The sequence below is a fragment of the Brachyhypopomus gauderio genome, unplaced genomic scaffold (genome assembly GCF_052324685.1).
Source record: "Brachyhypopomus gauderio isolate BG-103 unplaced genomic scaffold, BGAUD_0.2 sc62, whole genome shotgun sequence".
Classification (NCBI taxonomy): Eukaryota; Metazoa; Chordata; class Actinopteri; order Gymnotiformes; family Hypopomidae; genus Brachyhypopomus; species Brachyhypopomus gauderio.
Window position 1 is genome coordinate 570,869 of NW_027506883.1, and position 14,573 is coordinate 585,441.

At 41.1% G+C, this 14,573-nt stretch overlaps 1 protein-coding gene and 1 long non-coding RNA gene across 2 annotated transcripts; one reads left to right on the top strand and one right to left on the bottom strand.

Moving 5' to 3' along the window:
• Nucleotides 1-1,981: 1,981 nt before the first annotated feature.
• LOC143489498 (uncharacterized) lies at nt 1,982-9,318 on the top strand. The gene is made up of 3 exons (XR_013124696.1): nt 1,982-3,016; nt 7,647-7,800; nt 8,019-9,318. It is a non-coding gene; the product is annotated as an uncharacterized LOC143489498 (long non-coding RNA).
• On the bottom strand, nt 7,564-13,916 carry LOC143489497 (protein kinase C delta type-like). The gene is made up of 12 exons (XM_076988569.1): nt 13,747-13,916; nt 11,230-11,292; nt 10,973-11,068; nt 10,682-10,777; nt 9,830-9,960; nt 9,395-9,568; nt 9,067-9,158; nt 8,825-8,887; nt 8,589-8,727; nt 8,278-8,466; nt 7,977-8,105; nt 7,564-7,857 (listed from the first exon to the last, which is right to left on the bottom strand). Exons 1-12 carry the CDS (start codon nt 13,913-13,915, stop codon nt 7,699-7,701), a joined length of 1,500 nt encoding a protein of 499 aa, XP_076844684.1. The 5' UTR covers nt 13,916; the 3' UTR covers nt 7,564-7,698.
• Between the last annotated feature and the right edge of the window lie 657 nt (nt 13,917-14,573).

The following is a 14,573-nucleotide window of genomic DNA, read 5'->3' on the forward strand; positions in this document are numbered from 1 at the left end:
TCATACAGATGTACCATTACACATTCTGTTATGATCTAATCTGTTATATTTAATTATTAGGCTATTGATTTGTGATCAATAAACCTGTGAGAATAAAATGTAACTACATGCAATTATGCCAGTATAGTGAGCACAGGCCCAAAAGTGGTGTAAATGGTAACATGATTAGTTCGTCTTTGAGACCCTAACGCATATGCCATCATTCCTGTGAACCAAGGACAGTAAGACTTACTGTCACTCTACATAAGCCTGGAGGGGACATCTGAGCATTTTTCTTTCGGGTGGCATTCTTTGATTATGTGGTTTGGGTTTCTCCCTTTAATTGCAGGTGATTGTCCTGCAGAATCGTTGTAAGGTGTACTTGTCAACCCCTTCCCAGCATTATATTTGCAGTTTCCATGTCTGCACAACATACTTCTCCCCCTGTAGTGTGTGGGGTGTCCAGGAAAAGAAAGAACACCAAAGGGGGACGGAGATACAGATGAACCACTGAATCATATTATTTTGTTTGAGCATATAGGAGCCAATTAAATCCCTAAACTCTAGCAGGTGCATTAATTCAGCGTGTCTGGTGCGCGTACTGCTGTGGCAGCATTGCTGAGACCTCTAACAGTCAACAGGTGGTAAATGGATAGTGAATCTCCACGAGACCTATTATTCCTGTTCCACGGCTCTACTAAATAAATTTAGTTGACCTGCTCCTAGATTTGTTCTGTCAGTGGAGCAGGGGTGGTTAAAGGAGTTTCTTTTCAGTTATGTTACAAGGTGAATCTTGGCTTTCTTCTCACAGAATATTGCAGGCTGTGCATGGACAGGTTGGCTGGGTACTGTGTATACTGGTTTCTGAAGCTGTGTGTTTTATTAAGTGCAGGGATTGCTTTCTTCTGACCACGAGCAGGGGCAGTACTCTACTGTTCTTTGCCCAAGTCGAAACACTGCTTTGTTGTATTTTTGACCTTCTCGTTCTCTTGGGGCTCGTTTGGGACTGTGGTTGTGTCTGTAGTGCCCTCCAGTGGTGGTAGTGTGTCAGTGCGCAGGTCTGCTGGAGTGGACTTGCCTCATGCCTGATCCTCTTTGGAGACGTTTTAAGTTGGCGTTAGATCACTTAGTGTTAGTTCATACATGTTGATCTGCATAAAAGCAAAGAAACAGCTAGGCTACGTTTAGCAGGCTATACTAATCCTGATGGTTATATTTGTTATATTTGTTTTGATTAAAGCAGTCCATCTTTTATGCTTTTCTACTGTATTCTATTCTGTTCCTTTCTATTCTACTGATTTATAGTTTAGTAGAGTTGAGATTGCTGAACTTCCCCCACAAACACCAGTCACCCATTAACTTCTGTCCTCAGAGTCCTTCTGTTCACTGCCAAACCAAAGCTCAGTCTTAAAGGTCAGGTGCTTCTGTCTTTTTAGCCAGTATGTCTTCATATAGCCCTTACACTTATCCTTAAACAGGAAGCGGATTTCTCTCTTTCTCTCTAAATTACCTAATTCCATAGAACTCCAATTACTCAAAAACATAGCCAATAAAATCTCAATCTCATCATTAGTAATATTAGCTGGAGGCTACATATTACACATGATGTCACTGTAATTTCAGCAGACTGGATGTCAGTGGAGAATGAAAGGTATTTTTACAAAAATCTTGCTCCTCTCTTCTGTGATATATGGCTCGTGTTCCAAGTGCTCCTTGGTGGTCTGACTAATGTGCATTTGCATGCCCTAAACACCCAGAAAGACACTGATGAACAGGACATTCATTATTACCTCCTGGTTCAAATTAACGTGATTAACATTCCTAATCCTATGTTTGTCCTGGGACCTGCCACCTTACCTCCGGCTGGGTGCCTCATTATTTGTTAATGAGAAAATGGTTATTAAACAGGTGACACCGTTAAATCATCTCTCACCACTGCGCTGGATTCCACGCGTGATGTGTTCATTGTGTCTCCAAACAGACAGTGGCGTCTTGAGTGCCACAACCCAGGCCACCACCTGGCCAGAACGGGTCCCTGGAAACAATATTACAAATGCTCTTGTCAAAATGTCTGCATTCATCTTCACTGCACATACCCACTTTGAATTTGACCTTGTGCCCACAGGTTTGTTATCTCTGCAGCATGTCTGGGATGGCAAAATATAGTTTTACAAAATATATCACAAACATGTTACAAATGTTTTAATTAAAGCATTGGGTGTCATTTTCTGAAATGAGCACTATAGTTCTCAGCCATCTGTCTAGACCTCTACCAACGCGGAACTGATTGATTTAACACTTTGTTTTGGTCACAGTAACACAACCACTAATAAACATAATTGACTAATTTACCAAAGCTATTCTCTGACCACAAAGGTGTAGTCTGAAGCCAAAAACCTATTTTGCCTACCCTTTTTACATAAAATATCACAAAGTATTACATTATCCCTGAGCGTGGTCCACAGTGGAGGTCTTTGAGGTGGCTGATGGAGCTCACCACGTCTAAGGCCACGTCACAGATATGATGGGTGTGAAATGTCTCATTGGACCACCAACCACCACCATGTGAGCATCTCTAATGGTTTCCACCTGAGAACAAGAGACATTTATTAGAATTACCATGTCAGGGGAATTTTATTAGAATTGCTATGTCAGGGAATGTTTTATGAACATTTGTATAGTTGATTTTCAAACATGCTGTGCTGATGTTTAATTTTATGGTTAAGAATTCCAGGCTGTCTTCTGTTGATTTGCTGCTTGCCCTAAAAAAAACCCTAAAGTTCTTTAATTGAACACTCGATAATGAGCAGGTTAGAAATCTATGTGTTTATAGATCTGGTGCATGCGCTTTGTTTTGTAGGAGCTGTTGCTACCTTGTAGGCATTGTGCTTTTCAAAGAAGGTGTTGAAAACAATGTCGATTTCATAAGTGTGATGTGGATGCAGATCTCATTGAAGTACTACATCATAAAACAGGACGGTCACATCTGGGAACACCTGGATAAGACCAGCAGCAACAGCATCAAATCACAAAGCAGGTATGACGCAAAAAGACGAGAATTGTACCATGTTTTGCTTATTTAGGATAAATGATTTAATTAAACCTGCTGATGAGAAATTAATGTGACAGTAGGACAAAAGGTTATTACTGCTTACATAAATGTGATAAAGTCTAGCCTACTAACCAAGCTTAAAAAATACTGTGCGTGTGTGTGTGTGTGTGTATGTGTGTGTGTGTGTGAGAGAGAGAGTGTTTACCTGACAGGTCTCCAGTGCTGTGATATCTTTGCACAGTCTGTCAGCCACAGCTTTTGGTATCATGGCATACAGCAGGGAGTTGTCTCTCTTTTTCTTCTCATCCAGCTTCTTAATGGTCTCTTGTAGCTGAGGCTATTTCTGCTGCTCCTGAACACACAGAGCACATTTCCCTGTACAACCTTCCACCCTAGACCCTTAGCTACAGACTTCAGCTAGACACTCAGTAAACGCAAGACATTCTATTACCTTTGCAAGCACAATAGGAAATCCATTAGTCCACCAGCAGTACTACTGCAATAAGGGGATGAAATATCTGTTTCATAATGCTGCAGGCCATTCTTTACGTTTGATTTAATCTGTGCTGTCTTAAGTGCCACCCCACAGTCTTAAGAGTAAAGTGCTAGTAGCTGGTCCAGAGTCAGCCGTAGTTCCGTGATTGCTGAGTTCCAGCCAGGGTGAACTGATGCAGGGTCAGCTCACTGACGTAGACACACATTCTAATCATGTCCTCCACCGTCTCGATGCTGAAAATGTGGACACACTTTGTAGATACTCCCTTAATGACTCCGCTTCAGCCATTCTAAGGTGTGGAAGCCCTCAGCAATGCAGACTCCATATACAGACACTGGTAGCAATGGTCATATTGAAGAGCTCAGAGACATGAAATTTGTTTGGTGTGAACCTTCTGTTCTGTAAGATCTGCCCTAGTCAATTAATTGGATTGTGCAATCGTAACGTAAAATGAAAGAACCCGGAGGCATCAGCAGCTCGACGATGTAGCTGCAGTCCCTGCACACACACACACACACACACACACACACACACACGAGCAGAGTGTGTGGTGAGGAAAACTTGCCTGTCTGCTGTATTGCCCATTACAGGGCTGTGGAAGCAACATCAGAAGAACTGTGGGTCAGGAGCTTCATGAAATGGCTGAGCAATTGCACACATGCCAAAGATCACGACGTACAATCCCAAGTGTTGGTTGGAGTGGTGTAAAGAACTCTGAATGCTGAAGCAGTAAAATGTGTTAAACGTGTTCTCTGGAGTGATGAATCAGTCTCCACAACCTGGCAGTCTGATGGATGAATCTGGGTTTAGTGTATGCCAGAAGAACACTATTTACAAATAGCACAGTGCCAACAATAAAGTTTGGAGAGCAAGAATGAATGTCTGGAGATGTTTTTTTAGGCAAGGGTCAGGATCCATAGTTCCAGTGAAGGGCAATATTAATGCTGCCGCATACAAAAGCATTTTAGACTGTTTGCTTTTTGACACTTTTTAAATATTAATTGATGACTCCATATTAATGCTAATGGTTTTGGAATGGGGTGTCCAGAAAGCTCGTATGAAGTTTGATGGTCACGTCTCTGCATACGTTTGACCATATGGTGTATTTGCAGTCATCAGGGGTGTAATTCCTGTCAAGCAGTCCTTTTGTCATTTCCTTGCTGTGGGAATAAATCTACATAATTAAATTAGATGTGTAGAATGCTTAATCAAATGACGTGAAAGGTCTGGTGCATTGGTGCAGGGACATGATTTGATCATACTAGCTGTCAAGCAGTTTAAATTCTGTCAGGTCAAGGTATGCTTGGAATGAAAATTCATTTTGCGCTAGATAAAGACATGCTGCCACAGCAGAGGCTGAGTCCCACTGAGAGGCGTTCATCTGGCCCTTCAGATAGAGCGGTTTCTCGGGTGAGTCCCACTGAGGGACGTTCATCTGGCCTTTCAGATAGAGCGGTTTCTCGGGTGAGTCCCACTGAGGGACGTTCATCTGGCCTTTCAGATAGAGCGGTTTCTCAGGTGAGTCCCACTGAGGGACGTTCATCTGGCCCGTCAGATAGAGCGGTTTCTCGGGTGAGTCCCACTGAGGGACGTTCATCTGGCCTTTCAGATAGAGCGGTTTCTCGGGTGAGTCCCACTGAGGGACGTTCATCTGGCCCGTCAGATAGAGCGGTTTCTCGGGTGAGTCCCACTGAGGGACGTTCATCTGGCCCGTCAGATAGAGCGGTTTCTCGGGTGAGTCCCACTGAGGGACGTTCATCTGGCCTTTCAGATAGAGCAGTTTCTCGGGTGAGTCCCGCTGAGGGACGTCCATCTGGCCTTTCAGATAGAGCGGTTTCTCGGGTGAGTCCCACTGAGGGAGGTTCACCTAGCCCGTCAGATAGAGCGGTTTGTCGGGTAACTCCCATATGTCCTTGAATATGGTATTGCTGCAGTTACCTAAACAACAGTGAAAAATGGACACATAACATTTAAAGGAACTTCAGTGTAGTTATGAGTGTTGTAAACAACAGTCTGGGGTGCTGGCTGACTGTAATTCTTCAGCTCAGACTCACAAAAAACATGCAGCAACCCTGACTGGGGCTATAATTCTGTAGCCTGGATTTATGACTATAAATATGGTGTCTTCTGCCATGCTGTCCAAGCCTGCAAAGAATCGGTTGAAATTTTGGACAATGATCCTCCAGCTTCTTGCACTGTGACAGCGAGTAAGCGTGTTGCTAAGCTGGTCGGGGTGGTTGGGAGGAGGTGCTTTGGAACTGTGAAAGCGCATCTAACCAGTGTCTGAAATGCAAGCAACTCCATCTGGTCTTCTCCAGAGTTAGCAGAGCTGTTGTATTGGGTCACTGCTGTGCTCCTGCAGAGGATGCAGACAAACACCTGCTGGCATAATTAAAACTCATTCTGTAAAGAAAGACGATATTTGACTTGTGATTCAGATAGGCTGTTATTGTATTGTTGTACCAGATATATGCGTTTATGGTGCAACACAGTTGGTCTTGTTGAAATACATTCTCCACTGTGCCGTGAACATTCTGCAGGACGAGGTGTCCCTCTGTCCTCTGTTCTCTGTCCTCTGTCTCGCCACACTCCCTCTCCTCCTCCTCTTGCTCCTCATTGCTGAGTTTCAGGATATTGACTTCCTGTTGCATTCACAGCTTTGGACAGCAACTCAGACATACAGTACAGGTGTAGATCTGAGAAAGACTTTATAATAACTGTTCCAGGCCTGTGGATGGACCTTTTGCCATAAAGAATGATGTTACAGTTATGTTGGTTTGTTTTTATGTCAAGGCATGTGCTATAAGTGGTTATGTTCTCCATAAGAACCTTTTTATATATTTTATCTTATTTGTATCCCACAATGGCCCTCTGACTGTAAACTGGACAATTTAGGCTTAGTTATTTGATACAGTATTTTGTTTAAACAGAATTTACGCAAGTGCACTTTATTAGTTTTCATGTTTTAGTTATTTGCTTCACATGAAATTGGAACTCAAATTCCTTAAAATATGGAGTATTTCTGAATCAGCAAGTGAGTGTGTCACAAATGTAACTGAGAACTAAAGGCCTTTAATCTCTTACACGGTAAATGGTCAGATTGGACTGACAGTGATCACTTTCTTTTCAAAATATTCTGTGTTTTAAAAAATATTTTTCCCTCACAACCTTTCTGTCTCAATTACAGGGTGGAAAGTCTGAATTGCTGTTATACATGTCTGAAGTTTGTCTTTGTCTGGTTTGTTCCTGTTGTTTAATTATCGGAACCGTTATATTGTCACTAGTTTCATATTGTCACGTTGTGGGGGGGCCCCCTGCCGGTCGCCCCCGGTTACAGCGGCAGCTGTCCTGTTTTGGTCATGTGATGTTCATCCCTCAGGTGGGCGGGACCCGTGATCTGTCTCACCTGAGGGTCGTTTGTTCGTCTATATATGTCTTGTCTTTGTACCAGTTGACTGCTGGTTATTATTTCCTTCATTTGGAACAATGCACAGGTTTTTGGTTTGCACACTTTCTATTAAACCATCCTCTTTTCCTGAGACTTGGCGTGATCGCTTCCTTTTTAGTTGCTCACACCTGCCCGTCACACATATCAATATTTCCAAGTCTGAATGCCTTTTTCTTTTATTGCACTATTTTCAGTCAAAGGGTTGTGGTGTTTTTTTGTTTGTTTGTTTGTTTTTTTTTATGCAAAGAAGGCACTATTTGAATGTAGAGAATATAAATTTATGTTAAAATAAAAGGCAAAGTGCATTAAGAAGCTGTGTTTTTTTCACATTGCAATTACATACTGCTGTTCTAAATTCACAAAACAAAATTGAATGCTGTATTTTTTCAATAACAGTACAAAACTGTAAATTTTAGTAACAGTAAAAATGTGTTAAATTTACAGCAACATAATGGGAAATCAACTGCAGTTGTTTACCGGTTTTTTTTTACAGGAAAGTAATAAAAACAGTCCTTTACTGTATTTCTCATTAACAGTACAAAACTGTAAATTTTAATGACAGTAAAAAAAATGTTAATTTTACAGTAACATAATGGCAACCCAGCTGCCAGGTCTTTACTGTTATTTTACAGGAAAATTTGTTAGTTATATATTTTTATCTATACTTTCAGTAACAAAGTATGCAGTACAAAGACGCAGTACAAATGGGAAGCAGGTTGTCCATCATTTCTGCAGGAGCTCCTCCATGCTCTGGTGGATGAAGGAAAAGCTGGCAAAGGCATTCTCGTCCATGGAGTCAACCGAACTACTCTCACACTGGGACAGGTGGGGCTCCTCATTTAAAAACTGATCGTCGAAGTTGCTGCAGTCGTTGGGTGATGTCTGTGGGTGGAGGAGAATGGAAGCAAATCACATGATGAATGAGCATACAGTATGAAAAGTAAAAAAAAAAAAAAAAGAGAATGAGAGAGAACTGTAAGAGATGGAAAGAAAGCTCATACCACTTTTGGCTTGTAAGGAGGTTCAATTTCTCTCCTCTCCAGAGCAGACCAGTCAATGGTCTCGAAGAATGCCTGGCCTCTGATGTCACCCACAGCACCCAGTCTACGAAACGGGTTTCGCTCAAGCAGCTTTGTTCATTGAAGAAAACAAAAGCAAGAATATTATTCATAATAGAAGTATCTCAGTGTGTCTCCTTTCTAAGCGCATAATAGCAAAGCTCGGTTCATCTTGGTTGTGAAGTAGTGTTATTATTATTACTATTATTAATGTGTCATCAGGTGTGGTTTTGTGCATGCTTACTTGTTCTAGCAGGTCTCTGGTATCCACAGTGATCAAGTCAGGAAAGACAGGTGTGTCCTTAAGGATGGACCTATAAAGCTCACGTTTATTATCTCCATTGAATGGAAGCTCACCAGTCAGCATCGCATACACCACCACACCAAACGACCACCAGTCCACTGAAAATGAATACGGCTTATGCCGAAGAATCTACACACACACACACACACACAAACACACATTCATGGTCTCTAAGAGGGCATACTGAATTACATTGACATTGCTACAGGTGAGAACATTCAATGTCAAATTCATTTGATGCCATCTCATACCTCAGGGGCAACGTAGTCTGGTGTCCCACAGCAGGATGTGGCAAGATTGTCTCCGGAAACGTTCTCTTTACACAAGCCAAAATCCACTATCTTTATGTGACCTTCTCCATCGAGCATCACATTGTCCAACTTGAGATCCCTAATGCAGGAGAGAATTACAAAAATGTGCTTTAGTAGACAAGAACAGTAAAGGAGAAGGTACAGAATGTTCATTTAGCTTTGTTTGTGTGTATAACCTGTGGATGACGCCTTTTCCGTGAAGGAACTGCAGTCCGCACACGATTTCAGCTGCATAGAATCTGGAAGGAAGAAACAAACCAGGAGCCATCAGACCGGACTATAATTACACACACCTACGTTTATATTTATATAAGGCATACAAAAAAACATCACTGTGTGTGTGTGTGTGTGTGTGTGTGTGTGTGTGTGTGTGTGTGTGTGTGTGTGTGTGTGTGTGTGTGTGTGTGTGTTGCCTCACGTGGTTCTGTAGAGGTCAAAGTGTTCTGTCTGTTCTACGTGGAACATCAGGTCACCTCCGTTCAGGTACTCCATTACGAAGTACAAGTACTCCTAACATGCAGACAATGCCATAAACACTTTGGTATGAGTACAAGCAGAATTACTGACTCAACAATCATCTAAATACCACAGTGATTCCATGAAGTATAAGGTACAGTAAACAGTTGTGACAATGCCTGGTGTGGTTAATTACTGCCTATACAAAAGAGTCCTGCTGGACATCCCATTACTGTTGACTGAGAGATGGAGGAACTGTATAATATAACCTTTCATTTGTTCTTTACTACCTTGGTCTGAAAGGAGGAGTAAAGGTGGGTAAGGAAGGGGTTGCCCCAGGCCAGGGCTAGCACCCGCTTCTCCACCATGGTGGACTCTACATGATCCTTCTCCAGCACCACATCCTTCTTCATGGCTTTGATGGCAAACCAAGCCTCACTGCACTTGAGTTCAGCCAGAAAAACCTGAGCAGGGACCAAGGGAGAGAAATAGACAATCAGACCAGAGTGAAAGAAACACACACACACACACACACACACACATGAAATATGAAGATTTGATAGAATAGTGTTTGGTAGATAGTATATGGGAGATAGTATTTAACAATAGAAGGGCAAAAGGACAGACATGTAAAAATGATAAGTGAATAGTCAGGAGAAGTGAAGAGAGACACAGTCAGTGCGTGTGTGGAGGACGCGGGAGCCGCGTGAAGGGGAAGACTCTACCTTGCCATAGCTTCCCTTGCCCAGTACTTTGTGGAACGTAAAGTGCTTGGCAGTGATGCGTGTCTGGTGGCTGATCCTGGATGGGGGGCGAGGACTCGAACCCTCACACAGAGGACCGCATGGAGACGCATCTACAGAGATGTACAGTACATTTTTACACATCCAGACTCACCTGGCTGAGTGAGTGACTCAGCCAGTAGGTTCTAGCTGATGCTACACAGATTAGCCACTTTAGTTTGGCACTTGTGATGAACATTCATGCCACAGTCTGAGGACATTTTGACAAATCAGAAACACAAAGACATACACATATTCTAACCCAACCCATGCACGTAATCTCTCTCTCACCCTCACACTTCAATCCCCAAGAAGAAACATTTGAAGTGAAGCTTAAATCAAAATATATTAATAGTTGTAAGTTCAAGTGCATATAGTTTTTTTTGTAATAAATATTTTCCATCATTCGGTGAATTACAAAGGCAGCCCTGCTCTTCCCTACAGGGATGCATGTGACACCATACGCCCTGTGGCAGGAGACGCCAGAAGTTAAGCGGCAGAATTTGATTGAGTTAATGTAAGCCTAATTGAGTTAATGTAAGCTTATATTACGCCGAGCTGCTCCATCCCCACACCACCGCTCGGGGCCTCAGGTCAGCTGGTCAGCTGCCGCTGGAGGTGCCGAGGTCAAAGCGTAAGCTCAGGGGGGTAGAGCTTTGTCCACCGCTGCTCCTAGATTATGGAACAACCTACCACTGCATGTTAGACAAGCCCCTTCACTGCCCATTTTTAAAACAAGTCTTAAAACCCAACATGTTATCAGCTTGAGATTCTGTATGAATGTGTCTTAGTCACCTAGAGATAGCTTGTCAGAGTCCTCAGTCTCATCCAGGAGAACGTAGAGGAGTTCCTCCCAGGCCTCGTCCAGAGAACTTTTACTCACAAGTGCTTCTGGAAAAACAAAAGTTTTTTTCAACATACATTAATTAACTATTATATGATAATACCAGCTGAATGTTTTTCAGCTGAACTGTGTTAATATAAGCATGTCTTGCATTGATATTAAAAGCTATTGAACAGGTTAATGTAATCAAATTAGCAAATGTGTTATCAGAAAGGGATTTTTTATGAATATGTCTTGCTCACCTAGAGGTCGGCTACAAGAGTCCCCACTCTCATCAAGGACATCATAATGGAACTCCTCACAGGCTTCATCCACAGCACTTTTGTCCAAAGGTGCTACTGCAAAAAAGATTTTTGCATGGTAAATGTTGCATGGTAATAACAGATGATGTTTCATTTGATCAGTGTATTTTCTGTTACTCTGTATTGAACATGTTGATGTCAGAAAAATACAAAACATGTTATCAGTTTGAGAATCTCTATGCATGTCTTTTGTTTACCTAGTGGTGGTTTGCAGATCTCAGGCTCGTCCAGGTCAATGTCACTCTTTATAAAAGTGGCTTCTGGTAAAACAAAGAATTTTTTTCAACAAACAGTAATACTACATGAAAATGTCAGATGAGTATTTTTCAGCTGAGCTGTGTTATTATTTTTTTATAATTTAATTTGTCTGGTATTGACCAATGAAGTTCTGACAAATTCGATGTGATCGGATTATCAGAGATGTTATCATAAGATTCTGTATGAATTTAAATGTAGAATAACATTGGAATTACGCTTGGCTGTTAAAATGAAAATTTAACACCACTAAAACCAAAATAACTATACACAACCCATAAAAAATCCCTTCAAAGACTTTTTCTAATCAATAAATAAAAATTAATAAGGTACCAGGCCTGGCTGTATTTTTTACAATACAGCCAAGCAGAAAGACACAAATGTAATTGAATCATTATTATTGGATTTATATTGAGACTATCCTGGGTTTGTTTGTGTTGCCATAGCTACACCACTGACTTCATAAAAATTAACCTGTCAAATTATCAATTTCTTTTTCTATTTTTCACTTATTGGTTTTACCAATAAACACCAAATTCACTTAATGCTACCTGGAACATAGAAGTAACATGTAACTAATTGTGCACTAATAACACTAATAGCAGTAAGCCGTCACTATTTGTTTCCTGTGAATTATTACAGTGACTATTGCAATTTATTAATGATTTTCAATAATAACAGACTTCCAGTACTGCTACAGGCATAAAGATGCATAGTGAGTAAACTGTTTACAAGAGTCTGATTTAGTGCTGGGCGGTATGACCAAAATTCTATATCACGGTATTTTTCAAAATTATATCGGTTTCACTGTATTTGACGGTTCTGGACTGCTTTGCTTGGGGGGGCAGTAAAACATAATGAGGGGGCATGTTGATGGTCATATTTTTGAAGCCAGAAATATATTCAAAGCTTGATTGGTGCATGAATGATGACAGCCATACTATTGATACTGGCTTAAAGTGATGTATTAGGTAAAGAAATAAAAATGCATGTTTTCGAACTTAAACTTAAAACCCAGTGATTAAAATACATGTTGATTATGTAAATGAAGAAAAAAGATTATCTAATTGTATTTCATTTCAATACACCCCCTAGCGAGCGGCACGAGGGTCCGCGCGGCGAAATTGACGTAATCGCGGTGGATCCGCCCGAGGGTCTCGCGCTGTCGATTCGCCAGGTCGTGCACCTCTCGAATTTTTCGCGCGCGCCGCGATTCAGCCCAATGAACAAAGTCATGTTTGCAGGGTTCATACACCTTTATAAGGTGGAATTAAAGCACTTGTACGCCACTTTAAAGGTCCAGTTCAATATTTCCCAGCACGTTAAACTTAATAAAGTTAAATATTTATACATATACTCGAAATAATTCGCTTTTTTATCATATTATTAATGGTTGTTTATTTTCAAAACGCCCAATCTTAACGTCTTCACGTTCTCTCATGTCCTGGAATTACAAGAGGCTCGTATTTGTTAACGTAATACAAGAGAATTGTTCAGTCAGACAGATTATTTGTTGTGAAACGAAGTAGTTACAATTTCAAGTATTTTACTTTAGCCTCAATTCCAGCACTTTTCAAACCTGAAACGCAAGGGAACATTAAAATTCGTCAGGTAAATGTTCATTCCCCTGTTTTTTTTTATTACCACATATTGTTTCGGACAACACTGCGCGGCAAGTATTTAAACGCTTCCGCCGTTCGCGCAGGTTTGGGAGAATCAAGTTAACCTAACCGCTAACGGCTAATAAAATAATTTAAGCAACACTTATGTAAGAGGTAAGTAACATTAAAGCAACGAAAAACCACAGTTAAGCAAATATTACCATGTGAAAGTCAGTTTAAACTCAGACAAGCGTTTACCAGTATACCTGCCTTACGCTCACACTAATAGAACATATACTGAACTGAACTGTTTTATATTTTTATGACTCAAAGAGCCAACCAGGAATAAAGCAGGGAAATATCTTCACACTGTAAAGCAAAATGTATTTAACTCATGCAAGCAGCAGGGACGACGGAGAAATGTTTTCAAACGAACGCGTTGTGCATAAAAACGCTACAGATGATATTCGGGAGTTACAGTGATTTTAACTTAGTTCATTGAGCACTCTAGTTTTGTCCTAACTAGATATTTAGACATAATACTGCTGTAATACTGCGAAGTCGTGTGTTCAGAGGATAAACGCTCATGAACGTCCGCCGTTCGCGGAGGTTAGCGCGAGGTGTGCGGAGTCGCGAGGTGGAGTCGCGAGGTGTGCGGAGTCGCGCGCGAGGTGGGCGGAGTCGCGCGCTACGGTCACTCGCGAAAGTATAACTGGTTTATAGGGGAGACGCGGAAAGGCGTCGCTAAAAGGGAGAGCTCTTATGTGATTTAGGAAGCCTGAATGTGGATCTTGTGTTTAAAAATGTCTTTTCTGCACGCCCCCAAATAAGTCGTCGCCATTGAACTCATTTACTCACTCAGGCCATGGGCGTTTTCGGGCTCCTGTTTTGATTCTCTTCTGTTTTTTCTTTTTTTCTTTTTACTGCTGTCTCTTCCGTATATCTCCTCTGTGTCAGAATCATCTTGGGTTCCTCCACAGCACCAGCACCAGAGACAGCACCTTTTGATATCTCTCCACGACATCATCTTTACACACACTCATATGAATTATACTGTACACGCAATTATATACCCTCATTTGTTATGACGTTGTCATGGCGACAGAGTAGGTATTATGACGTCATGTGGAATTATGTGATTTTTTTTTTTATTGAAGTAAAAAAAAAACAAAAACAATTACAATAAACATGGCATCAAGATAAAGTGCTTTTGCCAGTTTGAACGTAGACCATAACAGGTTATTACAAAATATTAAAATATAGAATATAAAACAAATATATATAAACCAAAACTTTGGTTTGAATCACGCTCAGCAGAAAATGGGTTTTTTGTTCTAATTGTGAAATTAATCTATATTCTATATTGCACAACAACATTTTACTGTCATCAAAACATTTATATATTCACTTCCAGTGTTGCAAATAACGGTAACGGCGTCATTTAGTCAGTAACAGGATAATATAATTAATTACTTTTCCTGTCGTTACAACGCCATTGACGTTACTGGTCATTAAAAGCGGTGCGTTACTATATATTGATATGCTAACAGTAATCCGAGCGGACCGCTGCCCAGGCTAGTGAGGAGTAACAGATCTCGATAGGTCACAGTTCTCAGTGTAACACCTATTTAACTTAACAAGTCAGTAAGTGATTGGCTAAGGCAGCGTTATGATAGCCAACCAGA